Below are 27,155 nucleotides of genomic sequence, written 5' to 3'. Positions count from 1 at the left end.
TTTTTAAATGTGCCCATATTATGTATTTCGTACTTATAACATGTAAGCTACAGGCATACTCCAAATTTTTTATTTAGAATTTTGCTTCGTAAAAATAATAAAGATATAAATAAAACTATTTACTGTACACCCCCCCTCAGGATGTCGCCATGGTTCCGTCTGGTGGTAGAGACGGTGATCCGCAGTCAGTAAACGACACATTCGTGTCAGTTAAGAACAAACGGTAAAACCAACGGGGCAACGATCAGTCAAGGAAACTTTATAAAGTGTTGATATAACTTCAAAAAATTAAGCACAGTCGCAAACACACTTAGGAGATATATGTAAGCACGGGAAGTAATGTTTATGGTTTATGGGTTTTACGTGAGAACTAACACGAATTCCAAATAAAGATCAGGGCTGTATTTCCTAAATACGTAATTGGTTTAGGGTTGTTGTTGTTTTACCATTAATTAATACATGATTATAAATATGTGCCGTGCATTATATAAATATGATAGCAATATTAAAGCATTTCTGTTCGCAGATCTTTATTTTGTTTTAGCGTAACGCCCATTCCAAGTCATGTGTGCTACATCGACCAATGGGAGGTGGACAGTGAATTTAAAAACGACTCGCGGTAGTAGCTGTACAAGTTTTCGTACCAAAACAAGTTTGTGATCTGAGAGCAGCTAGCAGCGACTATCACAGAGGACTGAGGTAACGTTAGTGTTAACGGTCTGTTAAAGCAAATGCTAACTTTATTAGCAGCGACGGTAAGTTTATTAAATGGCGAAGACTCTTTGTCAATAACGCGAGCTAGCGTGCTAGCTAGTTAGCTCACTAAAGCAACATTTTGATTCCGTATCCCCTTCTTGTTTTAAGACTACCTCAAAATCAACCTTTCCTGCTCAGCAGAAGTTTTACTGGTTATGGTGGAAGTGTTTTGTTTAACTTTACTAAACTTACTACTATGTGTTGCTGTTTGGCATCCAATAACATCAGTTTATACTCGTATGTATTTGCATAAACTGGAGACAGATGGATTCACTCATTTCCTTAATGAGTTTACCCGTGATTGAACACTACATCTAGTGTTAATCGATGCTATATTATTTCTACTTTATCAAAAAAATTCTCACATTTTTTCCTTTAAAAAAGAAAAGCCGCTAGGAGGCAGCACTCTTTATTTTGATTGGAAAAATGCTTTGAGTTTTCGTTTTTTCAATCATAGTTAAAAGGGTCCGCCGGAGCTCTGCAGTTACTTGAAATTTAATTTAAATAACAAATTGTCTCAAGTGTCATGATGTTTTTCTCTTTGGGCTGCTCAATTTTAAAGACCACCACAATCTCAGTATCCCTGTCATGCTCCCCTGTCACACCAACCCTCTGCATGTCCTTCACTACATCATGACTCTTCTTTGTAGTCTTATTTTTGCGTCCTGCCGGGCAGCTCCATATTCAACAACCTTTCTATACATTCATCCCTCGTCTACACGTATCCAACCCATCTCAGCCTTGCCTCTATAACTTTGACTCCATTGTTCCATCTGAGCTGACCCTCTGATATACTCATTTGGTCCTGTCCATCCAGATCACTTCCAGTGGGGGGAAAAAAATTAACTCTGACACCTCCTTTACAGTGAACTAAAAATAAAATAAATTGACTAGTTTTACCACTTTGTTTTGATCTTTTTCAGTGCTTTACTTTCCAAATTCATTCCAGTTTGCAGACCTTTATTTGTTTCAGGTTGAATTATAATTGCATTAGAAACCATCTGCTGCAATTGGTTGGAAGTTTAGAGGGAGATGAATGAATCTGATGTATGTTTCAGTACCTCAGGGTCACCTCAATTCTAACTATAAGCTTTAGAAAAAGGATTTACAGCTAACTTTTAACAGTAGAGCTGTTGTCAGTTTCCTGACCCCAAAGTAGAAGCTGGTTCAGTACGAGCAGGCTGAAGGCACTGCCTCCCATTCTACTTCTGGAAGCTCTAGGAACTGAAAGTAAGCCTGCACTCTGAGAGTAAAGTGATTTGTGGAAATGTGGTGCTAAGAGGTCTTTAAGGTATGAGTAGAAGCATATTATGTTTGCTGCAACAATGCTGTAGCCTGTAATGCTGCCAAACGTGCCATTAGTTGCAGCACTGTATTCATAAAAGGCTACTGAACTGAAAGCAGTTTGCTATCAGGAGCTGATGCTCACCCAACTCTTTACTTAGGAAAGTCCCATTCTCACACATACAAATGCTGATTGTATTCAGTTTAGTACTATATGACAAAAGCAAGAAAAGGACTAGCCTGTTAAGAGGTACTCTTTGCTGTATTGTGTTAAATGCTGCTATAGAAATTCTCTCCCTATATAAAGTGTTGCAGTAGCCAATGTCTTCTTGTTTTCAGATGGCGAATATAATCTTTGCAGAGCGGGAAAATGCAGGTCTCCATGCACCTACACAGAAAATGAGGCAGCGGCTTCAGTCTGCTCCAGGTATGAAAATTGTCTTTGGTCAACTTTTGTTTTTTGTTTTTTTGTTTTTTTTTAATTCTCCTTTCAAATTTCTTCTCTTGAAACGCTGATAACGTTTGCATGGATGCCACATTAACTTTTTTGTCCCTGCATTCAGAGAAACTAGTCAAATCTCCTACAAAAACATTCAGCACCCCTCTGCCATCTGGACGGAAGGCTTTTGGCTGCCTTAACGTAAAAGTCTCGACCCCTGCCATCGGCAAACAAGAGAAGAAACTCTTAAAACAGGTTGGACACTATAATTAATCAAGTATACACTAAATGCTTGGCTGTATTCTAACTCATTTGATTTTTCTCTGCCACAGCCACCAGTTTGCCTTGAGGAAACCAAAGTCAAAAATGCACCTCAAGCCAATGTGGAGTATCCAGAAACTGAGAAGTTGTTCTCTTATGACCCACTAGGTAACTGATGCTATAAGTTGTAATGGTTAAGCTCTGCTTGGTGTTTATTCTAAAAGGGCAAAAACAGTAAGGCAGAATTTGGAAAGTTGCTGCATATTTGACCCGTCAACTTAAAGCTGCATTTAAAATGCTGCTGCACTGTAGCACAAGTTTATGCTTTCAGTTGAAGCTAATTTTTGATTTGGTCAAGTAATCGGAAGGTTTGCCTCAAACTTGTGAAATCAAAATATGATTCAGGTATACCTGAATAAGGCCGTGATGTGGCTTTTTAAAATTAGTTTTTAATCAAGGTTAAATGACTCTTTATTTATTTATATATATTTTTTTTTTAATAAGACCAAAGAAAGAAGCTGTTGACTGAGGCAATTCTAGTAGTGAAAACATGACATTGTATTCATGAATTGACAACACATATACAAATGTAGGGAGACATATACAGGGCTCTAGAGTGTGCAATTTGGTTGCACATGTATCCTAATTTCTCAATGGTGCAACTAAAAAAAGGTGAGTACCCTAGGCCCAATAGAAGTGGATGTAGCTGTGGGTAATGAGAAAAAAAATGAAAAGAACAATTGATAACTTTAAGTTATGGCCTGATCAGTCTGAAATTCATAGCCAGTGCTCTGACACGGAGCCATCAACCTCTCAGGTTATGTCTAACACTAGTCCAGAGACAGCATCAGATAATTAGCCAAATCCAATCAACTGAGCCAGAGCCCACTGAAAGTAAAATGGGGAAAGTGTATACATTTCGAAGAGAGTGTATACATTTCGAAGAGAGTGGCTTGACCGTTTTCCTGGCTGAAATACAGAAAAGCTGGCAACATGATGCAGTGCATTTACTGTCGTGAGTGTGGAAAGACCATGGCCAGCAATACTGAATTTGGAGTTGACCATCTGAGGGGCATTTGACTGCAATGGAAGGTGGTCCATAAGATATCAAGCTGTTCAGTTTGAAACCTTTGAGGCACTTTTAATTTAGATTTTCTTGTTATTTAAAATATCTTGAAGTTTTAAGTTTAAATTTCAGCTCAGTGAAGCACTTTAAGTACAAGCACTTGTTCAGTAACTTATGTCTCTTGTAGAACCATGCTCCAAATGAAGAACTTTGTGTTGACAAGATTGTTAGTTAATATTTACAAATCAATATTGTCTGTATGGGCAGCAATTTAAAAAATAAAAAATAGAAGAAGAAAAAAAGTGAACATGTAAAACTCCAGTGTTAAGTGATGCGGGTGAAAAAGTTGGGTGCACCAGTGCAACTGTGGCAAAAAGTTAGTCTAGAGCCCTGGGCATAGAAAAGTTTATATACCTATGAGAAGCACCTTGAAGAAACTGATTTTTGGATAGATTTCAACGACTTGTCCCATCTTGTGATAGAAGTATTAGCTTGCAACCATAACAAAATGGTAAAATCGTTCAATTTTATGAATCTCCTCAACAACCTTTCCTTGTTTTCTATTTGCATTTCCAGAGTACTTGAGGTATGACGCACCTGAAGACTTGATTCCTCTAAGTAAACTTGCCTTACCTGGACTCGCCTGTTTCTCACAAGTACCTGATATGTGTGAGGATGACTTTGAAGAGCTGGCACCACTTCCAAACCCACCACCTGTGATTTTGAAACATTCAGGTATCAACTTTTGGTCAGGGGCAAAGAACCATATTTCAAGCACCTGGTTTAATTCAAAGAACCACTGCAGTGGTTAAAATCATAAACATGCATTACTATGGGAGCTCAAGTTTATGGTGATTTAAAAATCTGAATATTGCTGCACTGTAACAAAGCAGCTTTAAGGTTTAGTTCACCTAAATGAGTCCTTCTCTTCTACATCGAATCCTAGCTTTTCTTTTTTCTTTTTTTTAAAAAAAGAGACCTAACTTTAAGATGTTCTGCAGCCACACTAGTGCTCAGTCTGAAGATCACAATCACTGATTCATTGGAGTGTAAGCTCCACTATATTTCCTACTCGCTTCTAGTGAGTGAAATGTTGTCCTCTAAAATCTGTCCCTGAACTAACAAGGAAGTTCAGTATACCAGGATATCTTTGTTATCAAGTTTCACTTTCCCCCAACATCAACAGCTATCAGTCTAATCGGTCATACAAAGGGTTTCCCAGTCTGGCTGTGAGCATGTTCTCATGAAAGAGGTGGCATTGTCAGAATGTGGTCAACCTGAAACACAGATAAGTCTGCTGGCTGCAGAGCAACTGATTTTGCAGGGAAAGATAAAACTAAAGTGGGTGGGGGTGGAGATTAAGCACACAGTACAGGTTGAAAGCAACACAGGTGTGAGATTAAACCCTGAATGTGTTGTACTTCTGGTCAGTAATCCCTGATTTAGTCTACTGCAGGAAATCTGTCATAACTTGCGACGTAACTGGAAACGCCTTTCAACCATACACTGTAGCCTTCAACATAATTTGGTCATTGCAGGTTAGGTCAGCCTGAGGTGTAGTTGCATTTCTCAGGAGGCGTACATCAGGTTTGAAGGGGTTTGTGGTCAAGTCGTAAGTAACAACATGGATTTCCCGCAGTAGTCTAAATCGGACAAGACTGAAATGATTGCTTTATTACAGCCAGGAAGGAAAGGTGAGAATAATAAATGCCAGTTAAGATGAACAGTATCACGGCTGTCTTTAAGGCTTGGCAGAACTTAACAGACTGCAACTGTTTTTTTTTTTTTTGTTTTTTTTTTTGTTGGGTTTTTTTTTTTTTTTTTAATTAAATGTTTAGATGTGCACAAGATGGCTTTTTAGTCTCTGTAGCAGCTCTGGTGTTGAACAGTCTGAAGAGATGTATGGAAGTAAGAACTGAATTTGATTAACATTAGGTGTCCTTTTCTTAGATCACACTGTTTATAGAACAATATAAAATGGTTTTTAGCCAAAGAAAACGGTAACTGAGGAATCAGTTTTAATCCTAAGAACCTGTGACAAATGCAGATTCTTATTAGAGGTCTAAGGTGTCTTCCAGGAATGGTGATGACTTTCCAGAGAACTTGCTACAGACCTAACCTGCTCTACAGCGTAAGTCACTATGGTGACATAACACAGAAAACTCGGGGCTCAAATCATGCCTTAGGGAATAGGGCTGGGCTTTGTGTAGTACAATGGAGGAACAAGGAAAGAAATGTGGCTGTACAGTTCATTTTCACTTCAAATAATGCTGGAGATGCATTGATTTTAGGTTTTTGTTTTTACACTTAAATACATTTTGCCTCCCTTACCTGTGCAAAATTGATGACTTGAACCGAATACCAGCCTCAGACATCAGTAAACGCTACAATCTGTCAGCAGGGCCAGTATTCCCCAACATAAAATTAGGTCGATGATACAAGTGCATTCCTAAGCTATGATTCAGGAGCCTTTGGGAAATTGGACTAATGCATTTCTCGTCAGTGTCACCCCTGGTCTCTTGTCCCTCACTCTAAAACAGGGTTTTCCCAGAGGTTTCTTCCTGGAAAGCAGTTTAATTCCTATCATCTCATCATTTTGGTTCTGTCTTGCAGTATGGCGTACCCTGTGATGGCTGCTAACTGCAAGAGTAGAAACAAATTTAAATTCTGTTCCATCCTAGCAGATTAAATCTTCCCAACTCTGACAAGTGCACCTAGTGTCAAGAAATCTCACCTCCAAAAATGGTTAAAAGTACACACCAGCACGAAAGTGACAGCTGCCACTATAAACAGACTCTGGAATGAGACATTACAAACATGGCATTTTTATGTGGCCCTCAATTTGGCACTCTGCTTTCTCAATTTCACAACCTCTGCTCTAATGGGTTAGATGTACAATTTAGGACTTTGGGATTTATAAATGGTATCCAGCACTCAAATAAAACCACTGTTATTAAGCAACTGTAATTGTATCCTTTGCATCTGAAGCACAAGTTGGAATCTCCTGGTATAATTAACTACAGGTATCATTAACTTCCCTGTATCTCTCTGCAGATTGCAGTGCAGAGCTGGATGCCTTTCTTCAGACTCTCGAGGAGCTAACAGTGGAGCTTCCTCCAGAACCTGATACTGATTAAAGTTGTGTTTTTGTTTTATCTGCTTTTAATTGAAATAAAGTTGTTTTTCAATCATGCCTGCTGGGTTTTTTTTTTTTGTTTTTGGTTTTTTTGTTTTTTTTGTGCTGGAGCTGCACTTTATAATTGGTGACTGGCCAGGAAAGTATTCCCTATATTACTTCCTGCTTTTAAAGTCCATCGGTGGTCATGTGAGGGTTTCCCGCTATTGGGAGATGAGTGGACTTTGTCTCGGTTCCTCCTGCAAGACGAAGAATAATTTGTGCTTCGTGTGTAGCTTTTTTTTGGGGGGGATGAACGGTTAAAATTACTCGTGACGTGTTACGTGATTTTTAGATCACCTACTGGGTGGCGCACCTGAGGAGTCGGTTTGAGCGCAGAACAGGTAAGTGGCAGCAGTTTAAGACGGAAACTTAAGAGTAGGTTTGGCTTAACATGGCAAAATGAGGAACTTGTGTGTTCGCCAATAATCGCGTTAGCTGAAATGTTTTTAAAGAGCTTTTTCCTCCCTTACACAGGGGACAGAGTTCAGTCAAGCGGAGGAAATGGTTTCATGTCTGTAATTTGACATATCTTCGGGGTGTTGTCTAAATAAAAAGGAAATAGCCTTGAACTCTGCAGAAGAATTCAGACGACATGCTTGGGCGCAGCTCGGATGACGCTGTGTCTGAACCAGCTGTCAGCAATACCGACGCCCACGGCGGCAGGGGGTCTAAAAAGGGCACCGTTGTGGAGCGATTGTCCAGATACGGCATGCAGGTCATGCCCATGCCAGTGCCCGGGAGTTTCCAGCGTAGGACGAGGCTGCAGAGGCAGCAAGAAGTCTGTGACAGCGTCGCTCCGGAGAGGGAGTCGATCACACCCGCTATGCGTAAAAAGTACCTGAAGGAGCTGCTTCTGGGGAACTCGTCCAACAGCGGGTTTAGCAGCGTGCTGTCCTTGCAGAGCTACAGCTGCTCCGGCGAGGAGGACACGGACTGGGCTTTGTATCCGATGGAGCACGCGTGGATGCTCTCAGCGGTGGAGGGCAGCTATGAAATCATCATGGATTTTATCTCAGAGGACCCCCAGCTATTAACCAGGAGGGATTTCATCAGCGGCTACTCGGTCCTGCATTGGCTGGCCAAGAGGGGACAGGACGAGACTCTGATCAAAGTTTTGCGCCACGCACAAAGCGAGGGCATCCCCGTGAACGTGAACCTGAAGGGCAGCGGTGGGCTCACGCCTCTGCACCTCGCCAGCATGCACAGTCAGTACATGGTCATCAAGCTGCTGGTCGGAGCTTTCAATGCCAACGTGAACGTAATGGACTACAACGGAAAGAGGCCCTGGCAGTATCTGAGGGAAAACGCCCCGCCGGAGATGAAGGAGCTGCTGGGGGCCTGGGATGAAGAGCACAGCTGGGGATGTACGCAAAACGTCAACAAGAACGGCAACAACAACTGCGCTGGCGCAGTGTACTTGACCGCACGTGATGAGGACGATGTTGTGGAGGCAGAGGAAGTGAAGCACTTTGACCGGACTAAGAGGAGAAGCGGCTGGAGGTTTGGGTCTCTAAAAAAGCTGCTGCCCTCCTTTCCTTCTTTACTTGGAAGCAAAACATGAGTGGGGGGTGACACATACTTTCCAATATGTGCATCATCACGCCACTATTTTTATGTTAGTTTCAGAAGGGGTCGTGAACTCAATGAAAGGCTAGTTTTTAGGCAATGTTGACTATTCAAGCAGTAAAGATCAAGCTAAATGTTAAGGCACAACAATGTCCAGTTTTTCCAAGTGTGCTTTCCAGAATCAAAATACCCACTTATATTGGTGGATGTGCTTCACTCATCCAAGACAAGCAGTGTTTACAAGATGACTGATTTCTAAACACATTTCAGTAAAATAGCCAAACTTGATAAGTGAAAGGAATTTTACTTGTTCCACCCAAATTTAAAGTGTTATTTTGTCTTTCATAAGCTGCTTTTAATGGACTTTTTCTGCTTCCTGCCCAGACTCATTTGCGCTACTTGTGTCAACTCTAATATTAGTAATTGGCTGTGTAGGAGCTTTCCCTGCAGTGTGTGAGCTCTGAAATCATTTTTTCATAGTTTATCCTGCTGCTCGTTGAGGCTTCCTTTAATACCTCTGGTATTTAGTCCAAAGACTACAACGTCAGAACTCAAATGCACACTAAACTGCAAGTGAACAGTTTTCCATGTAACTGTGATTCATAAGTGTTAGCTGTGTGGTTAAACACAAACCCCTTTCAGTCCAAGTGCTTCTTTTTGCAGAGCTGTGTCAGCATGGCCGCTCTTACATATTTGATTTTCCTGAGAAAAGTAAACACTTTGGAGGAGAGAAAAAGACACCACTCAAGCATTTCACGTTTGATCAATGATCTTTTATTGTCAAACATGAGTATAACCAGAGTATCTGTACAAAATAATTCCTGCTCCAGATAACATGGCTTGTCCCCTGCAGTCAGTCCAGCAGCTGGAGTTCCTGGCAGATGTTGTGATGCTGGGATCCACAGAGCCTCATGTTTACAGGCCAAGCTTGGTCCTCCTCCAGTGTCTCCTCTTGGAGTTGTACCTAAAATGAAAGAACAAAAAATAAACCTGTCAGGAGAAAAAACACTGAGATTCTGATGTTGGCAACCTATTAAACTGTCACACTGTCAAACCCTGAGTGGAAAGAATTAAAATCTCTCTGTACAAAAACATAAAAGGCTAACATTATCTCTGTTGCTGATCTTTAAACTTGCTGTCAAACTGCAAATAAACTGAATTTTTGGGGGGAGCTTATTGTAGCAGGAAAAACAAACACCGGTGTAGCTGATAAATGTGATTTTTGTACAACCTGCCACCGTGGAACACTTAATGGATTACTAATTGCACCTCCCCATGTGCTTTTCCTAATAAATGTATGCCTCTACATTTACTTTGGTAAGTTCCTTTGAATTGGTCTGCGGCAGGTCATCATTTATTTGTGTGCAAATTGAGGGTACGCAACTAAAGTTTTCTTAAAAGTCAAACTCACAGACAGTATAAAACATGGAACAATGCTTCAGGTACTGCAAAGTGAAGCCAAGTGCCTTAAACCTGCAATCCTTTAAATGACCACAAGGGGAGCACTCTTCTGGTCACAAGAAGTCTAGAAGTCTTCTCAAACTCAAGACAAGCTTCTGTGACCTCAGTAAAACCTTGCAAGATTGCGTTATGGGCTTAACTACCAGTCTCAGATCACGCTTGTTATTTGTGGTCTTTTTTTCTTTTCTTTTTTTTTAAGTCAAAGGAGGATCATCCAATGCTCATTGGGTAAGGATTTGTCCATCGCAAATCATTGGGTAATGAGAACATAGTCTCCCATGGTGTCAGATCTCTTGCATCACATGAGCTTTCAAAACACCAACATGGTTTTACAACAATTTAAGTGGTCGAAACCATGTAAATAGTAGCTTTAACAGTCTCTATTGAGTGGTGAGAGCTTTCTTAATAATGCTCCACACCAAGGAAATATTCAAATGAATCGTTGGTTCACAGGTTCAGAGTATGCAAAGTTGTTTATGTGCGTCTAGTTTCAGATTCTCCAGCACAGCACGTACATTGTGTATTGTTCAGTGTGGTAACTATTATTGTAAGTCAATACAAAGCCCTATAGTGATTTAGTGAATTTAAATTCCCCTTTGAAGAGATAATTAGAAATACTGTCACTTTTTACAGGCACTAAATCACTGCAGTATTCATGGCAATCATGGCATCCACAGAGTTTATACAAGATGACGGAGCCAAAGAAAAGCAGATCGGTCATTAGTGTTCGGCTACAGAGTTTCCTCACCACCGGCACAGCGAGTGAGAGAACAAGCTCTGCAGCAGAAACATGCTCTCAGCAGGGTTAATGACAGCACTCCACTGTAACTAAGTGCTGCAATTGCAGACCTGCTTTACATGAGATGAAGTTCCTCCCTGCAATTACACTCAGGTGCGTCAGCACTTCCTGATAACACGTGCAACTCAGCAATGACATTGAATGTTGACAGGCCATTTAAACAGACACTCAGCTTCACTAAGATTTGAGCCATCTGTGGACCACCTCATCGCAACGCTGACATCACAAAAACCTGAAATTAGGGAGTTCTTTCCAAATTAATCTATCATCCCTGCAGTACTCTTAACAACCCGCACGGTGGAATAACTGATTTACACCTTTAAGGAAATTTCATAAGCACAAATGTTTTTGACACCAAATTTACAAGTTAAATTCAAAACCACTGCAACAAGGGGAAAAGAGGCTTAAAGGCGTCACTGATGATATACACTGTGCTAAAAATATTAGAAATACAGTGTGATATGAAAGTTCACCAACAACATCGGCTACATCACTTATTGCTGCACCAGCTACAGCAGCCTCAACAGGATCATTAGAAGCTTCAGAGATACATTCATTTTACAATGGCTGCATTATGCATTAAAATGCTACAATAAAATTAATCTAGCATTGAACGGGACTTCAGTGAATTATCATTATTTATTTATTTATTTACAGAATATTAAATATATTCACACACTTATACTTTTTCCACAGCAAAACTAAATGATTTAGTTTAAGGGTAATATTAACTAGAAACCTTCTCTCCTTAAACTGCAATGAGGCCACACTTCATGCAAAAGTATTCAAATCTCTCCTCTCCCCTTGCCTGCCTTATGACTGGATTACAGAGAACTGATGAATTCACAAATGGAAAATAAAGGAAGCAGGGATGTGCAGGACACAATCAAATGATTACATTGACTGACAAAGCTGTTGATGTGGACAGCAAGGAGTCCTAAAAAAGGTATAAAACCTAAAAAAGTGATTGGCCCTTTTTCCATTAGTACCTACTCTGATCAGGGTGACTCGTTTTCCATAACAGCACCACCTAATATGTGTGGGGTTGTTTGCTGGACCCTGGCGAAGTACACATTAAAAAAGTACCTGGTATCAGGTACTATGACCTAATGGAAAACCCTGAAAACCAGATGACCGGAATAGGTTCTAATGGAACTGATGTTACTGAAACGTTCTTTCAATCTGGTCTGTCCGACTGCTGATTGGGAACAAATAAGCATGTTTATGCTTGAGGTGAGAAGAATGAGACAGAGGATTCCAGTGGTGGGGGAGACATGATGAAAATAAATATACTAATCTTAAATGGTCATATGCAGCTTGAAAGAATGTTTGAAACTAGACACTTTGCAGCATTTAAAGAAAAAAAAAAAAAAAAAAAAAAATCAGCTTTCCCCTTTCTGTCTTGGTTCTCATCAGCCTGCAGCACTGAACAGAGATGGATTACATGATTACAATAACGTATACAAATGTGGGAACCCGTATAGCGTCAGCTCTCGGCCTTACACGATGCACAGGCCAGGTAAAATCAGTCATGGTAAGCTCACCTGATCTTGTTGCCGGTCTTCATTCTGATCCACTGAGGAATCGGCCTGTTCTGTTTCTGCTTCTTGGCGAGGAAGCGCTTGATTCTGAAAGTCTTGTGGGACGACTGGAAGACGTAAAAGACACCGTATTAACACAATCATTAAAAACACCAAGTCTATACATCTTTAACCAAATGCTTCTGGTTTAAAACTAATTTTTTTAAAGCTTTCACTGCTAAATTGAACAAGCTGCCCGCTAGCATGCGCCGAACCACGGTACCGGCTAGCATCACTGAGCACTTTTAATATGCTCCATCTCATTTTTTCCGTATAACATACACATTGTTATTGTGACATTAATTTTAGTTTTAAATGCTTAAGGTTTCGGGGGACTTTAATAAGCCCTGCTAGCTCGGATGTTTGTAGATTTTCTATTTACCATTTTGTCCACAGTCCTTTCCCCACTATGGCGGTGGTCGAAAAGAACGAGAGAAGTGACGCCACGGCTTTTTGACCAATAGGCGTCCAAAAAACTGTTCGACGTCCTACAAACAGCGACACCAACAAGTCACCAGAGGAAGTACATGTCATAGTTTTAACGGTTTGCCTTTCTCATTCAAGAGATAGTTAACACAGAGCCGGAGCCTTGAACTAAGAAACAGGATTACTGACTTCAGGGTTTTTTAGTTTTACTCGGTAGTCACTTCACACCAATATGGTCACAATTCCTGAAAGATTTCTAGGTTTTTCAGAGCATCTAAAGCATCTAAAGTCTTTGAGCACCATAGCTGAAGTGATCAAGAAACACAAAATCACAGGAGTTACTTTATTTCTGATATACTTTCCAGTTTTTAACTTTTTGTTCTCTATAAAACCTCAATATATGATTATAAAGCAGAGTACCTGCTTTAAAAAATAGTCTAGGTTTTAGTCATTACTTGAGTTTCTTCTTCTTCTTCTTCTTTTACATGGTCTCTTTAGGGGTTGCCATTGCAGCTCATCTGCCTCCGTCTCATCTTATTCTTAGCATACTCCTCAGCAGGCCAGACTTCTAACAGGAGTACACTGGAATCCATCCTGATAAGTGTTGAACCAGTGTGGTATGGTATCCCAGCTGCACTCCTGAAAGATCTTCACCAAGTGGTGAAAATGGCACAGCACATTGTTGAGATGAAGCTCCCACATCTGGACTCCATTTGTGCCATCATCATAGAGAGAAAAGGCAGGCAGACAGTATCACTAAGGACAGTACACACCCCATACATTCTGTAGTTGAATCTCTGCCACCTGGCCAGCTCTTCAGAAATATCGATCATTCACGACATCCACAAATCTTTTCCGTGGTCCTCCATGTTTCCTTCTGCCTGGCGCCTCCACATTCAAGATTCTATGCCCAGTATATCCACTATCCCTCTCTGCACATGTCCAAACAATCTCAGACTTGCCTCTCTAACTTTGTCTCCAAACAGCCTGACCTGAGCTGTCCCTCTGATATACTCATTTCTAATCTTGTCCATCCTTGTCACTTCCAATGAAAATCTTCAACTCTGTCACCTCCAGCTTTGCAGGTTTCACTTCCACCTTCTAAACCTTCCCTTTCACTCTTGCTGTGATCCTTCTATCAGAAATTAACCCTGACACCTGTCTCCATCCATTCCACCCTGGCTCCACCCTCTTCCACACCTCTCTTGTGCACTGGATGGTTAATCCATTCTTCACTTACTCTCATTTGCCAGATTCCCTGTTGTTTTAATGGCAATTTTTTTTTTCAGTTTTTCTTCCTGGTTTCAGTTTCAATAGACATACTGCATGCTTTCAGCCTGCACTGTGTTTAACCTCTTAAAAATTTTCAAATATAAAAGTTATTATAAAAAGTTATATTTTCTTTTGTAATATGAGCCACAATGCTGCCAGCAGACATGTCCCTGTTTGTGTTTGGTCATATTCCGCCATCACCACCTCTTTCATGTGAAAGTATCATTGTGAGATTGGGAGTGGATGACTGACTTTGTGTCATTGCCTAGCCTGATGGCTGCTGTTGTTAGCCTCAGTGAAGCCATAGTGCTGGCCTCAGGTGTCTATACTCAGTAAACCACAGACAACATAATACAGACACTTGTCACTCACCAAATCCTAAGTTGAATTTTAGAGAAGAAACAGAAAAAAACAGAAGTAGGAGCATAACTACAAGTGGAAAAAAGGAGTTTTATTTATATTTTTATTTATTTTGCTATGCTACAGTGGAAGTCATTGTGAATGCCATGGTAATTTGAGCTTTTAATGATTTCTTGATTTGTTTCCAAGGTAGAAATATTGTACAGCATCTTTAATGATCTTAAAAAACAAGAATTGGGTGCACGGGTTTGAATTTATTTTGGATTTTCACTAATCCTGAAGTATGTTTATTCCCCACTAATATTAAGTTAAATGTCCCTTAGCAAGTTACATCTCGAGCAAATGCTTCTGGCATTACTCTGGCTGGACATTTGATTACTCTTCTTAGGAGAATTGATAGAGTTCACTTAAATTGATTGGTTTCCTGGCTTTTAAGCATAGTCCATAAATTCTCAATAGAGCTGAGGCCCAGAAGCTTAATGTTATCCTGATTTTTCCATTCCAAAATGAATATTGATGCGTGTTTGGAATTATGGTCCTCTTGGAGCAGAAATCCCAATTCCTGTTTTTTTTTTAAGTTATTAAAGTCGTTATGCTGTACAATCACTCCACCCTGGAAAAAGAAACAGCTCAAGAAATAATCAAAAGCCCAAAATAACCTCGACAATTATGACCACAATGAGCGAAGCCAACTTCTGACTTCTCTTCTTCTTCACTGTGATATTAATCCTCTAAGTTTTCTCTGCCCTCTCTGTTGTCTCTGCATCTGACTGCCGCTTTGCCTCATTTACTGCTGAAAAATTCTCAGTTCCAACTGAACTGCACCATTAAATGAGTGTTTGTTTGCAGTACCAATGACAACACCACCTGTTTGAAAGAGCACCAAAGCAGTCTTGACAGTTGATTCAATACAGGCATCCTGTCTGTCACGTCTCTTTGTTGCTGTTAACATCTGCCGCTGGTCTGGTTTGTTATAATGTCCACTTAACAGTTCATACGTGTAATTAGTTTTGAGACACTTGCTGCATTAATTTGTGTACAATAGAGGACCAGTTTGTGATATTTTTTTCCACAGGTTGGGAGCACCTTGGTTCTGTTTGCGTTTTCTTTTTAAGTGGCAGGCACTAGCCTTTACATCTCCTGCTCTTTGTTGTTCTTTTTTGACTTTTCAAATCCTCCTTATCCCATTTAAAGATTGTAATTTTGCCTTCACCTGCTTCCATCTGGTAATAACTTTGTTTCTGTTCTATTTCTATAGAAATGGGGAGCATTCAACAAATAAATACAATCATGAAGAAAAATAAGATAAACAAAGAAAATCCAGTGTAACACTACAGAATGGATTGTTGTTGTCTAACCATTTTAATTGCACTAGTCTGGTTTTATTTCAGTCCCTGGGCTCCTGCGGGGTCATTTATAGGCGCACTACTTTTTCCGCCCCTTTTCACACACCTCATATGAAGCTCCGATACTAGACAGGCGAGCTGAAATAATATGAATCCAGCTGGAAACAACACATTATGCTGCTGTAAGTGTAACAATAGGACTTCCTTCTAGTTCGTACACTGTGCATAATAGCGCCTCTCTGGCTGAAGTGAACATGAAGGGAAGAAGGAAAGAAGCCGAAGCATATTCTCACCTGAGCCTTTCAGTCATGTCATGTCACTAACCCACAGTTTGAAGTTCAGCTTTAGAAAAAGAAACACCCAAAGAAAAACTGCTGCTGTAGCATTACCTCCAAGTGCTGCCGCTTCGCTTTTATCCCTGCTTCCGGCTGCTGATGTCCACAGTGAAGTCACCTTTTTTTTTTTCCATGCAAATCAGTTTCATTTAAATGTTTCACGGCAAACAGCGACATTATGTTCCAGGTCCAACCCGCAGGATAAACGAAATAATAACCAAAAAAGGCATTTTTTTTATCCTTACTTTTGTTTTTGTATGCAGACACAATAATCTGGGATAGATCTGCGTGTAAACTGTGTCATTTCCACAAACTCATAATGTGAATAATTCACTTTGTACTGAGTTATCCTGATTCTGTAATATCCAAGCACAATGTCGCGAGTCCCTTATTAACATTCTTACACTTCTCTTGATGGACAATTGTTTATTTCTTTAGTTCAAAGGACTAAGTGTGGCATCTCTTTCTACTGCACACAAGCCAGACACAACTCAACATGAAAGTATTTGCTAGGTTGTTTGCTCCCCCCCCCCATATTTATGACTGATCAACAATCAAGAAACTGGATCACTTCATACCTTAAAAAAAAAAAAGAAAAGAAAATATACTCAGACTTTAGTGAAGATCTCTTTTATTATTAGTCAAAAGAGGCTACAGTATGTTAGCATCACCAGCAGTGATATGTTTCCATGCTGCATTCAGATTAGAGCATCGCAGATGAATGTTTTAAGGACAGTTTGAGATTAGAAAAAGAGGAAAGGCCACAGATTGGTCGAGTCAGCTCCAATTTTACATGCCAGTCTAGTCAAAAATGGCTGTTTCTCCTTTGTCACTGACTGAAAGAAATGAAAACAGTTGATCCCAGATAATAGAAGCACAGATTATATCTGCCAGTTCATGTTATATATGGATTGTACGGCTATCCAAGCAGAGTAAAGCCGAAACCCAAGCCCTAAACATGAAGCCCTCAAAGCAGTAATGTGAGTGTGTGAGTATAACATGGATCAAAATGGTATCAACAGGAACCTTAAAGCCAGAAAAGGTTTTCTATTATTGTGGACTAGGGTCTGTTGGTTTTATATTTATGTCTGATCTGTTGTGTTCCAGGCTCCCACCTAACAGAGGAGACAAGAGCAAACTGTCATATAATTTAAGGCATATAGTGCATTCCGTTGACTTTTTGGGTGGCTGCTCCTCTCACTTGCTGGCTTTTCCTGTGAACTGTGAATAGTTTTCTAAGGTAAAGTCTGCAGAAACTGGGCTTAAGGATGGTGTACATGGAGGTCAACACACCTGAAGTTTGAACATCTGGAGAACTTCAAGACATGTTGAGGAGGTGATCCCTAAATCAGCTGTGATGGATCACACATCTAAAACCTGTAGGGACAAGCACAACTCAAGTTTTTCACACATTTAACACAAGCACAACTCAAAGGTTTGTGAGCGTGGACGCTGGGATTGAGCCAAAGGTGTCATTTTTATGTGTGCACTTCAAACTGAAAGTGGCAATGCTACAACAGAAAAATCATTAAAGAGTGTAGAAAATATGCTGTAGAGCTCTGCAATGTAGAAATACTGACTGATTGGAAAGTTTGAGTGAGTTTTAGATGAAACACAAGTTGAAAGCTAAAGTTTTCAGCGCCTACCACACATTTTCCATCAGAGAAACTCTACTGAAGTAAGGTCACTTTGAGTTTACGTGGTCCAAGAAAGCTTTGGCTTCACTAATGTGCCCTACAGCCAAACTCTTTCCAAAGTTTACCTCTTTGATCAAATAAAACTAAACAGGGTCACATTTAGGCACTAACAGGCTCCACAATCACACCTCTGCCTCTGAGACCGGGAGACCCCGATGCTGTGCTGCACGTGGCCTCGAAATGCCACTCTGCTGCTCTGAGCCCCACAGGCCTGTCTTCTCTCTCCTCGCCAAACTTAAAAATGCTGCAGGTAGAAATCTGCTCAGTCGTCTTCTTTCTCAGCCACTTTCCTAGCCTCGGTATCTGGCTTTCTGTCAGTGGAGTTGGATTCAGCTCCTCCTCCTCCTCCTCCTCCTGCAGCACGGTTGCGGCTTCTGGCACCTGGCTGGTACAGCTGAATAGCAGGCCGGTCCTGATACAGAGAAAGAGCAGGCTCAGAAACACAACTGGATGAAATTGTGTGATGATTTAAGACCTACGGGCAGTTACCTTATTTCGTAGCCGCTCTCTTTTCCCACCCTCCTCCTTCTTGTTGTCTTTAGCAGGCTTCTCTGGCTTCTCAGTGTGTGGGGAGTCTGGCATGTTTTCACCCTTCTTCTTCTCCAAGGCTTTATCTTTTTTAACCTCCTCCTCCCGCTTCTTGAAGGAGTTGTCTCCATCCTGTTGTTCCCTTCTTCTCCGACGCTCCTCATCCTGTCGCTTGAGGCGTTCCCTCTCTTTCTGCCGACGCTCCTTCTCCCGCTCTCGGTCACGGTCTCTGTCTCGATCCGTGTCGCGCTCCCTGAACTCCTTCCGCCCATCTTCGTCCCCTCTGTGGGAAAAGCACAAGCTTGACTGAACCTATAAGGGACCATGGAGGCTCTTTTATGACAAGAGATTTTCACTATATGAAAGTAAGTATTGAGCCACCTCTTAATTAAAATCCAGTAGCAAACCATGTAGTCTGCCTTAACAAACATTTATTTAAAAAAACAAAACAAAAACCACACTAACAACAACAGTCTTCCTGTGGAACTCTTCCTACATTTTCCACAAACAACTGTAAGTAGTGCTATTGCAGAGTCGAAGTATTAAATAACCACATCAACTCAACCACAAAGTGACAGATCAGGTGAAGGCAAAGAGAGAGTGTCAACATGTTTTGCTGACTCAATACCCACAGAGCTCAAACCTCCTCTGGCATTAACATCAACACAAAAACTGTGCACCGGGAGTTTGGTTGAATGGATTTCCATGGCCAAGCAGCTGCATGACATCTTCCAAAGCCTTCATATATCCCTAATCTCAACTGCTCACAAATGCTCTTCTGGATGAATGTGCAAAAACTGACCACAGAGACACTTCAAGTCTTTTAGAAAACCTTTTTAGAAGAGTGGACTCTATGGACGCCTATGGGTTTAGAAAAACAGGCTGATCACTCTGTGTTGTAGCAGTGTAAAACAGACCCGGTCGCAGATTAGAATCAAGGATGAAAACATTTATTTTATGTGACTGTGCGGCGCATTTTGTGTTGCTGTAACTTTAACTGAATGCCTTTCCTCAGTGGTGTTAAGATGACTCAAAAAACGACGACCCCCCCCAAAAAAAGGCACCTTTGTAAAAATGTAAATGTAATGTGTGTGTGTTTTTTTTTTTTTTTTTAAATGTGCAAGAATTAAATGTGTTTCCCAGACCAGCATTAAAATATTAATAAATAGAACAGACAGTAATTATTTTAATCTAAAAATCGCATAATAAAAACACAAGCTGATAAAGTGCAGAGGACAAATTATGGCACCGAGTTCATGAGAATCATAGCTTTACAGAAGCAGCTGCACTTTAGGATTATCGTACAGGCTGTGAAGCTATGCAGTCCTCTGCCTGAGGGGAGGGCGGTAAACGGTTAATATAAATGTCCTCTAAAGAAGGAGAGCTGCTACAAGTCACTTTTCAGGCAGATTTATCAAATCTTTACAGTGTGTTTTTATTGCCCCCAGAGCAGTTGCCATACCAAACAATTATACAGTATGTCAAGATGCTCTCCAGCACACAATAAAGAAGTCAGCACAGCTGCACCAAGGCCAGTCTGCTTCAGCTTCCTCATAAAGAAAAACAAAACAAACGAAACAGCTCTTTGTGAGTGTTCTGATAATACTGGCCATATTTGTGGTTCATGTAAGGTTACTGGACATACGCAGAACCAGAGCCACAAGCTCAAGTTTCTCCAGGAATGAAGCCTGTGATCTCTCCTCCTAAAGTCCACCACAATCCCTTTCGTATTCCCCACACTGATGCACACATTGTTTGCATCACACCTGCCAACAAATTCTTCCACCTGTCTACCGTACATTGCTGGAGATCAGACCAATGACGATTGTGCCATCTATAAATTTCATCACATGAATGCCTGGATATTTTGAGGAGCAATCGCGTGTAAGCAATATGTACAGTAGAAGGCTCAAGAGACACCATGGATCTTGACTAACCCATTAATCTACTAGTAGTGTAGGAAATGTGATGCTAAACCTCAAAATGATTAAAACAGTATCTATGATAGATAAAGGAAATGGTATGGTTATGATAAGCATAAACAGAGCCATTAAAAATAAAGTATTCTGGTATTAATTATAATGGGATCAACCTAAAATAGCTAGTTCACTTGAGGGTGAATGTATTTGGACAATTAAAAGAAGAGTGAAGAACTAACTTCCTTCCTCGATCCTCCTTGTGCTCGATGTTCTGACGTCTCTTATGATCAGAACCTCCCAAAGATCTGTCTTCTCTATTTGGCTTCTCTGGTTTCTTGGACTTCTCTTTTGGCTTCTCCGGTTCACCTTCATCTCTTCTCTCTGGCTTCTTCAGGAGCTACAACAGTAAAAATAAACACACATTAAGTACTGAGAGTTGGACACAGTTTCGAACTGCTTCTTTTAACTACTGCACACACCTTTATCTTTGGCTCGTCTTTAGCTTGGTCCTTGTCCTTCTCCTGCGGTTTCTCGAGCTTCTTCATCTTCTCTGCCTCTTTGCGTTTCCTCCTCTCCTCCTCCCTCCACTTACGACGCTCCTCATCACGCAGACGTTTGCGCTCGAGTTCCCTCCTTCTTCGCTCTTCTTTCTTCTCCTCCCTGAGTCTCTGTAGAACATTAAAACAAAATGTGTGAGGCCAGCCTCCAGCAATGTATACACTTCTTGACCTGAACTTAATTTACCTGTTTATTCTTCAGGAAGTCCAGCAGAGGAGTTGTTTTTTTTGCTTGAACAAAGGAAATGATAAAAATTATTCATTCTGCAGTGCGTTTGTTTGAAAACTATCAGTATTTGACTGCTAAACATACCAACGAGTTCCTTTGATTTAGCTTCAATCTCCTCCAACAGGGTCTCAGGTGTAGACGTTAGCTTCTCATCGTCCCCGTTGTAATATTCAAGGAACTTTTTGTAATCTGGATCTTAAAGAATCAAATGAAACACAAATAAACACATTAATGATTATAGCAAGACTGCTTTTTCTGTATCTTTATATGTCTTTATAAGTGTTCCTAAATTGCACTTAAAGCGGACCTATAATGCTTTTCCTTATTTTCTGACATACTGCGTTACAATAGATGAATTGTATTTATCAAAGGGTAAATATATTTACCTTCGACAATTGTTCCACACTTTGCATCCTTTTTTTTGCTTCTTTTCTTGGCAGTTTTTTGAAAAGGTGCAAACTCCACAATGGCAGGATACTCCTGACCTGTTCGTAAACATCATGTGGAAAAAGATGAAACTTCGGGTCCTTCCTACAGAAATCTTTAAATCTGTTTAGTAACTTCTTCCCTGTTTTATACCTCTGTTGTCAATGAATACATATCCATCAAAGCGATCTCTGAAGAGCACTATATCCTCTTGGTTTTTGAAGTTGATGTAAGCCCTTGCAAAGAGGTGAGGGTAAAGGCTGAAAGAGGAAAACACCTGTGTCATATACGAGTATATTTATCTTTTGTTAACAGTGAGGGAATCTTTACAGATAAACTCACCTCGTGTCGTTAGAGAAGAACTCCAAATAGTCCACCTCTGGGAGCGGTTGCAGTTGCTCCTCCAGCTCCTCTTTGGTGAGACTTGGTGGTAGTCGTCTGATCACAATCTATTTTTTTTTTTAAAAATCATAGGTGAAGTTATTATCTGGAGAACAAAGTTGGGGCTGATAAACAGATTTCTTAAGTTCACGTGCATTCTATCATTATACACGTGAAACATGATGAAACACTACAACATGAAAAATACTGCAATTTTATAAACCTGGCGGTTCATAGCAACATGAGCTAACGCAGCTAGCAAGTTTTACCTTTGTCATGGCCTCCTTCTTTTCCTTGGACTTCTCCGTCTTCTCTCCATCTTCATACTTTATCTCCACCCTTTTCTCCTTCGGTCGAGTGTTTTCTTTGTCTTCCTTCATTGCAGAAAACTTTACTTAATCCTGGACTTGGGTCTCATCTCATTCAGCTGACTTGTTTACCTTTCAGCGAGTTAGCCTCTGCTAGTGAACGAACTAACTGGAACTTCCTCACTGACGGTTAGCGCTGCGTTTAGTATCAGCGCCGGAGTGGGGCGCTGTACATGAACTCAGTCGTGCCTAGGCAATTAATTTAATAACTAGAATATATTTTATTTTGTTTTATTTATAGTCTTAATTAGTTTGTCCATGAAAGGAATTATTCTGAATGGTTTCTTATTGCTATTAGAAAGAAATGGTGCTAGCGTGAGCCAAAAAGAGCTTCCGCCTTTCAGCTACACTTCAAATTAAAAGCTTCTCTCTCTCTCTCTCTCTCTCTCTCTCTCGATATATATATATATATATATATATATATATATATATATATATATATATATATATATATATATATATATATATATAGAAGCTGGAGAAATACCAAGGGCTCAGAGAAGAGCTCGAGAGGATGTGGAGGGTGAAGGTAACGGTGGTAATCGGAGCACTAGGTGCGGTGACTCCCAAGCTAGGCGAGTGGCTCCAGCAGATCCCGGGAACAACATCGGACATCTCTGCCCAGAAGAGCGCACTCCTGGGAACAGCTAAGATACTGCGCAGGACCCTCAAGCTCCCAGGCCTCTGGTAGAGGACCCGAGCTTGAAGGATAAACCGCCCGCAGGGGCGTGCTGGGTGTTTATATATCTATATATCTATATATAGATATATATAGATATATATATATATGATTGCTTAAGTGAAAATAATTGCTTTCCATAATTCAAAATTTCGTGCTAGTAAGTCGATTTTTTGGTGGGGAGGAGACTAACCCTAAACTCAAATTTTTGAGATAATAGCGAAAAGGGGAAACGTTGACCTATAGATAGCTAAACAAACGTTTTTTAAAGTTTTTTTTTCCAGTGACAAGTGTCCATTAAAAAAAATTAACATATAATTTGAATTATTATAGAATTTTTAACACTTTTTTCCCCACATATCCATGTCCGATCGGTTTCGTCTTTTGACTGTAAAAGCATAATTTAATCATCGATTTAAAATTACGATCAAAATGAATTGTTGACTTGAAGTGTTTTATTTTGAAAATCTTCAACAGGAAGTTCTTCTCTTGTCCTGGAAGAGGAACGTAGGTCGTCCTGACGGTCGACATTTTGCTACTTTCTGGGATAAATAAACAGCGTTAGGTAGGTTTTGGGGCAACTTTGTTGTCCTCGAAGTTGCTCTTTGTCCCCTGACAGTTAGACGCTGTAATCATGTGGTATGAAATTCTGCCCGGACTCGGCATCATGGCCGTGTGTCTGATCATTCCCGGTGTCGCCACCGCGCAGATCCACAAGTTCACTAACGGAGGAAAGGTGAGGACGCAGGCGCTGCCAGCAGGTTCTCGTGTTGTGTACCAGATTGCTGGATTATAAAGAGTGTGTTTTTCCCCCGCAGGAGAAAAGGATTGCTCGGGTTCCGTGGCAGTGGTATCTCATGGACAGAGATAAGCGAGTGTCAGGAACCGGACGCCACTTTGACTCCAAGGTTAGCTTCCTTCTGCCCATAATAACTAAAAGTAATGCTAATGAATAACAAAGTGTCCAACTTGGAACTACTTTACAGCCTTTCTCTGAGACTACAACTACATATAAATACAAAAGTCGCTTAAACTGCTCGACAGTAGTGTGCACAGTTTCAGAAAAAGCAGTATGTGCAAATACGGTGCACTTTCAAAACCCTAGTTTTGTTTCAGTCAGGCATTTCATGGAGGCACACCAATGTCCACATTAACAGAAAAAAAAACTGTATATCATGTGACTCATCTGTGTATATTCTTTTAATTATAAAAGCATTCTTGGTAGCACATTTGCAGTATCTGGGGTGCATCTGTACTACCTCCACGCCATCAATTAGATCCTTCTATGTGTACAGACACAGTGCATTTGAATTAGGGATGGGTATTGATAAGATTTTAACGATTCCGATTCCATTTTCGATTCTGTTTAACGATTCGATTCTTTATCGATTCTTATTTTTAAAAAGGAGAACACTAAGGTCGATTAGCTTAGAATTTTGTTTTATATCTTCTCTTTGAACAAGATAGAAATTTAGGAGTAACATGGCCTTATAAACCCAACAGTGAGATCTTAAGAGATCCAGCCTATGGTTCTTCAATGGGGTGTCACAGGGTCCCCGGGGAAAATTGTAAATGTAAAATAAATATTCTTCTGTAGCAATTACAAAGTATAACATAAATTATTCTGTAGCAATTACACAAGAATATTCAGTAATGTCCCTGCCTACAATTAAACACATTCACTTACCATCTGCTGTGGCAAATGGCTGCAAGGCTTTTACCACAAACTTAGTCACTGCTCGGTGACATTCGGGCCTGAAAAGAGACGCTACCGGTAGACCGCAGCGACAACTGCCAGCGAGCGCCAGCCAGACTCTGTCTGTCTCTCTCATCACGGTCACCTAAATGCACAGTAATGGCAGGTTTTGTAATAAAGCAGATCGCGCTAACATAATATGCACTGTTAGTTGATTATTTACCTGCCGCATTAACGGGAGAGGACGTCCAAACCGCTGCTGCTGGGTTGAGATTCACGACTCCGGAGCGGAATTAAAAACACGACATTCATTTAAGTTCATCGCGTGTTTTGTGAGCAAACGCTTTTGCATATTCGTAGTGTTTCCTCCCTTAAATGAAATATCTACTTTGCAACTATTGCAAGTTACCCTGTTGTCATCCGTTCTGATAAAGTATAACCAAACTTTTGAGCGTTTGAGCCGCTTAGGCGCCGTGTTTCCTGCCAGGTACGCTCCGATGCGCCGCAACGTGGTGACGTCATTCGGGGCGACTGGAATCGATAAGGGAATCGTTTGCAAAAATGGCAAACGATTCCAAGGAATTGAAACAGTGGGAACCGGTTCTCAACAAGAACCGGTTTTCGATACCCATCCCTAATTTGAATATCACTCATTATTGTTTTGCCTCCCTTGGACTTGTCTCAGCACACCAGCATGCCATTTTTTTTGGGGGGGGGGATATCGAAATGATTTCTTTTTCCTTTTCCTTAAGCTGTAGTATCTTTAAGGTCATTCATCTGATTGGAGTAGTTTTATGGGAATCTGTGTTACAAATTTGAACCCTCTATCTTTGAAACTGTTCATCTAAAAACTTTCAAATATTTGTAATGCAATCAAATTTTCAAGCTAATTGGGTTTCTCAGAATGTGATGTTTAACTTCAACAACACTTTAGAAATTCCATATTCCTGAAGTCAAGGCAACAGATATTTGGCCTAAAAAATTGAATGATGTAGCTTAAATAGTTCTCTGGATTGGTGCATTTTCAAATGGCTATAACTTCATCACAGAAATAATTTTTATCGAAACTTGTCCTATAATGATACTTTAACCTAAACTATATAATTATGCAAAGTGATCATCCCAACATGCTCTATGCTAAATAACCCAATGCCATGCTATAGCCTTTTATATAGTAAGTACCACACGGTGGTCTTCCTTGTTCTCGGTCATCAGGTATCACCAAAATCCATCCACTTTGTAAAATACTGAGGATTTATAGGCAGCGATGGCGGTGTTAGTCTTGTGTAGAGCATAAAAGGAGACTTAAAGTCCATAAAATGTGTTTTTAGCTTAACTGAACACAATGGCTGCTCATGTATAACTACTTTTAATCCTTATTTATTTCTCTTTTCCTCACCAGGGACTTGAGAACATTCACTGACGAGGAACCCGGAGAGACCCAAGAGAAGAAAGTTCTTTGTTGTACATTAAAAGATTATATTTAACATTCAGCTGTTTGTGTTTTTCAGTCTTTTAAGATGGGTGATTAAACTCTTCCACACACTGGGAATCTTGTGAGGCTTCTTATATTGATTTCTACCAGTAACAGAAGAGAGAAGGAGTGTAGTTACTATTTTATTTTATTACATCTGCTTACATGTTGACAGGTTTACTGGACTTGAGATGTCTCACAGTACCTGCTGTTACCATTTAGCTGTAATACACCTTCCTGCAGCATCACGTTAACTGTAACTAACTTTATTGTTCCAAGTAGCTTCAAAAAACAACTATTGACAAAAACTAAAAGACGTGATTAGTCCATACATTTTTTTTTCAGTGCAGTTCATTAATTTCTTTCAGTTTGGGATTAGGTTTAATCCAAGTTGTGGAAACATGATGTCAATGTTTTCTCAGTGTTTCTTTCAAACCACCGTCACAGGCAACCTGTGGTGGATGCTCAGGTGATATTAACTAATAAAAAAAACAGCAAATGCAGGAAAAAAATATTTTGTTTCTTACAAAAATGTTCATTTAAAAAAGCACTAATTGAAATGCTGTAAAAAGTAAAGAATTCAAAAAACTCCTGTAAGAAAAAAAACAATAGTTCTGTATTAGCAATTTATAGAAATTTCTTACGCCAGTGAAAAACATCTTGAAAGTCATAAGACTTTCAACTTGTAAATAAATAAATAAAGGTTTATAAACAGCTGAAGTAAATGTACACTGTGGCCACTGATTCACTATAATGACGTTAAAAAAGCTGAAACAATTGCTAAAGATATTTGGGGGTCACTGTGGCTAAAAACCAGTCAAGTGTGGGCACCACTTTAGGTCAATGAGTGAGCAGGTGATCACATGTCACATGGTCAGAGTGCAGTGTCCCTCCTCACTTTTCTTTCTTTCCACTAAAGGCAAACATGCCCAAAAAAATCAATATGAACAAAATTTCCACCTCACCTTTCCAAAAGTCGGCCATTGTTTTTACTTTTATTTGACCTGTACAATATCCAGTGATAAACTGCAATATTGATACTATGTGTATTTTCTGAGGCAGAGACTTGTCT

At 40.1% G+C, this 27,155-nt stretch overlaps 5 protein-coding genes and 1 non-coding gene across 6 annotated transcripts; 3 read left to right on the top strand and 3 right to left on the bottom strand.

The window, feature by feature from the left end:
- The first annotated feature begins 566 nt into the window (after nucleotides 1-566).
- On the top strand, nucleotides 567-6,999 carry LOC116317587 (securin). The gene is made up of 6 exons (XM_031736399.2): nucleotides 567-699; nucleotides 2,380-2,467; nucleotides 2,604-2,734; nucleotides 2,812-2,908; nucleotides 4,383-4,541; nucleotides 6,861-6,999. The coding sequence occupies exons 2-6, from the start codon at nucleotides 2,380-2,382 to the stop codon at nucleotides 6,941-6,943; spliced, it is 558 nt and encodes a 185-aa protein (XP_031592259.1). The 5' UTR covers nucleotides 567-699; the 3' UTR covers nucleotides 6,944-6,999.
- A 117-nt stretch (nucleotides 7,000-7,116) lies between these two features.
- Nucleotides 7,117-9,162, top strand: sowahd (sosondowah ankyrin repeat domain family d). Its single transcript, XM_031736376.2, has 2 exons — nucleotides 7,117-7,325; nucleotides 7,459-9,162. The coding sequence occupies exon 2, from the start codon at nucleotides 7,577-7,579 to the stop codon at nucleotides 8,543-8,545; it is 969 nt and encodes a 322-aa protein (XP_031592236.1). The 5' UTR covers nucleotides 7,117-7,325; nucleotides 7,459-7,576; the 3' UTR covers nucleotides 8,546-9,162.
- Nucleotides 9,163-9,301: 139 nt separating this feature from the next.
- On the bottom strand, nucleotides 9,302-12,891 carry rpl39 (ribosomal protein L39). The gene is made up of 3 exons (XM_031736377.2): nucleotides 12,773-12,891; nucleotides 12,355-12,458; nucleotides 9,302-9,514 (listed from the first exon to the last, which is right to left on the bottom strand). Exons 1-3 carry the CDS (start codon nucleotides 12,773-12,775, stop codon nucleotides 9,466-9,468), a joined length of 156 nt encoding a protein of 51 aa, XP_031592237.1. The 5' UTR covers nucleotides 12,776-12,891; the 3' UTR covers nucleotides 9,302-9,465.
- LOC116317615 lies at nucleotides 10,733-10,867 on the bottom strand. Its single transcript, XR_004199257.1, has one exon. It is a non-coding gene; the product is annotated as a small nucleolar RNA SNORA69 (small nucleolar RNA).
- Nucleotides 12,892-17,540: 4,649 nt separating the features above from the next.
- Nucleotides 17,541-22,557, bottom strand: upf3b (UPF3B regulator of nonsense mediated mRNA decay). Its single transcript, XM_031736364.2, has 10 exons — nucleotides 22,136-22,557; nucleotides 21,828-21,934; nucleotides 21,639-21,745; nucleotides 21,446-21,544; nucleotides 21,144-21,254; nucleotides 21,018-21,061; nucleotides 20,753-20,941; nucleotides 20,513-20,670; nucleotides 18,316-18,637; nucleotides 17,541-18,238 (listed from the first exon to the last, which is right to left on the bottom strand). The coding sequence occupies exons 1-10, from the start codon at nucleotides 22,244-22,246 to the stop codon at nucleotides 18,089-18,091; spliced, it is 1,398 nt and encodes a 465-aa protein (XP_031592224.1). The 5' UTR covers nucleotides 22,247-22,557; the 3' UTR covers nucleotides 17,541-18,088.
- Nucleotides 22,558-23,391: 834 nt separating this feature from the next.
- ndufa1 (NADH:ubiquinone oxidoreductase subunit A1) lies at nucleotides 23,392-26,157 on the top strand. The gene is made up of 3 exons (XM_031736385.2): nucleotides 23,392-23,649; nucleotides 23,732-23,821; nucleotides 26,012-26,157. Exons 1-3 carry the CDS (start codon nucleotides 23,548-23,550, stop codon nucleotides 26,030-26,032), a joined length of 213 nt encoding a protein of 70 aa, XP_031592245.1. The 5' UTR covers nucleotides 23,392-23,547; the 3' UTR covers nucleotides 26,033-26,157.
- The last annotated feature ends 998 nt before the right edge of the window (nucleotides 26,158-27,155 follow it).

The sequence above is a fragment of the Oreochromis aureus genome, linkage group 2 (assembly GCF_013358895.1).
Source record: "Oreochromis aureus strain Israel breed Guangdong linkage group 2, ZZ_aureus, whole genome shotgun sequence".
Lineage (NCBI taxonomy): Eukaryota > Metazoa > Chordata > Actinopteri > Cichliformes > Cichlidae > Oreochromis > Oreochromis aureus.
This window is presented reverse-complemented; position numbering and strand designations above follow the sequence as displayed.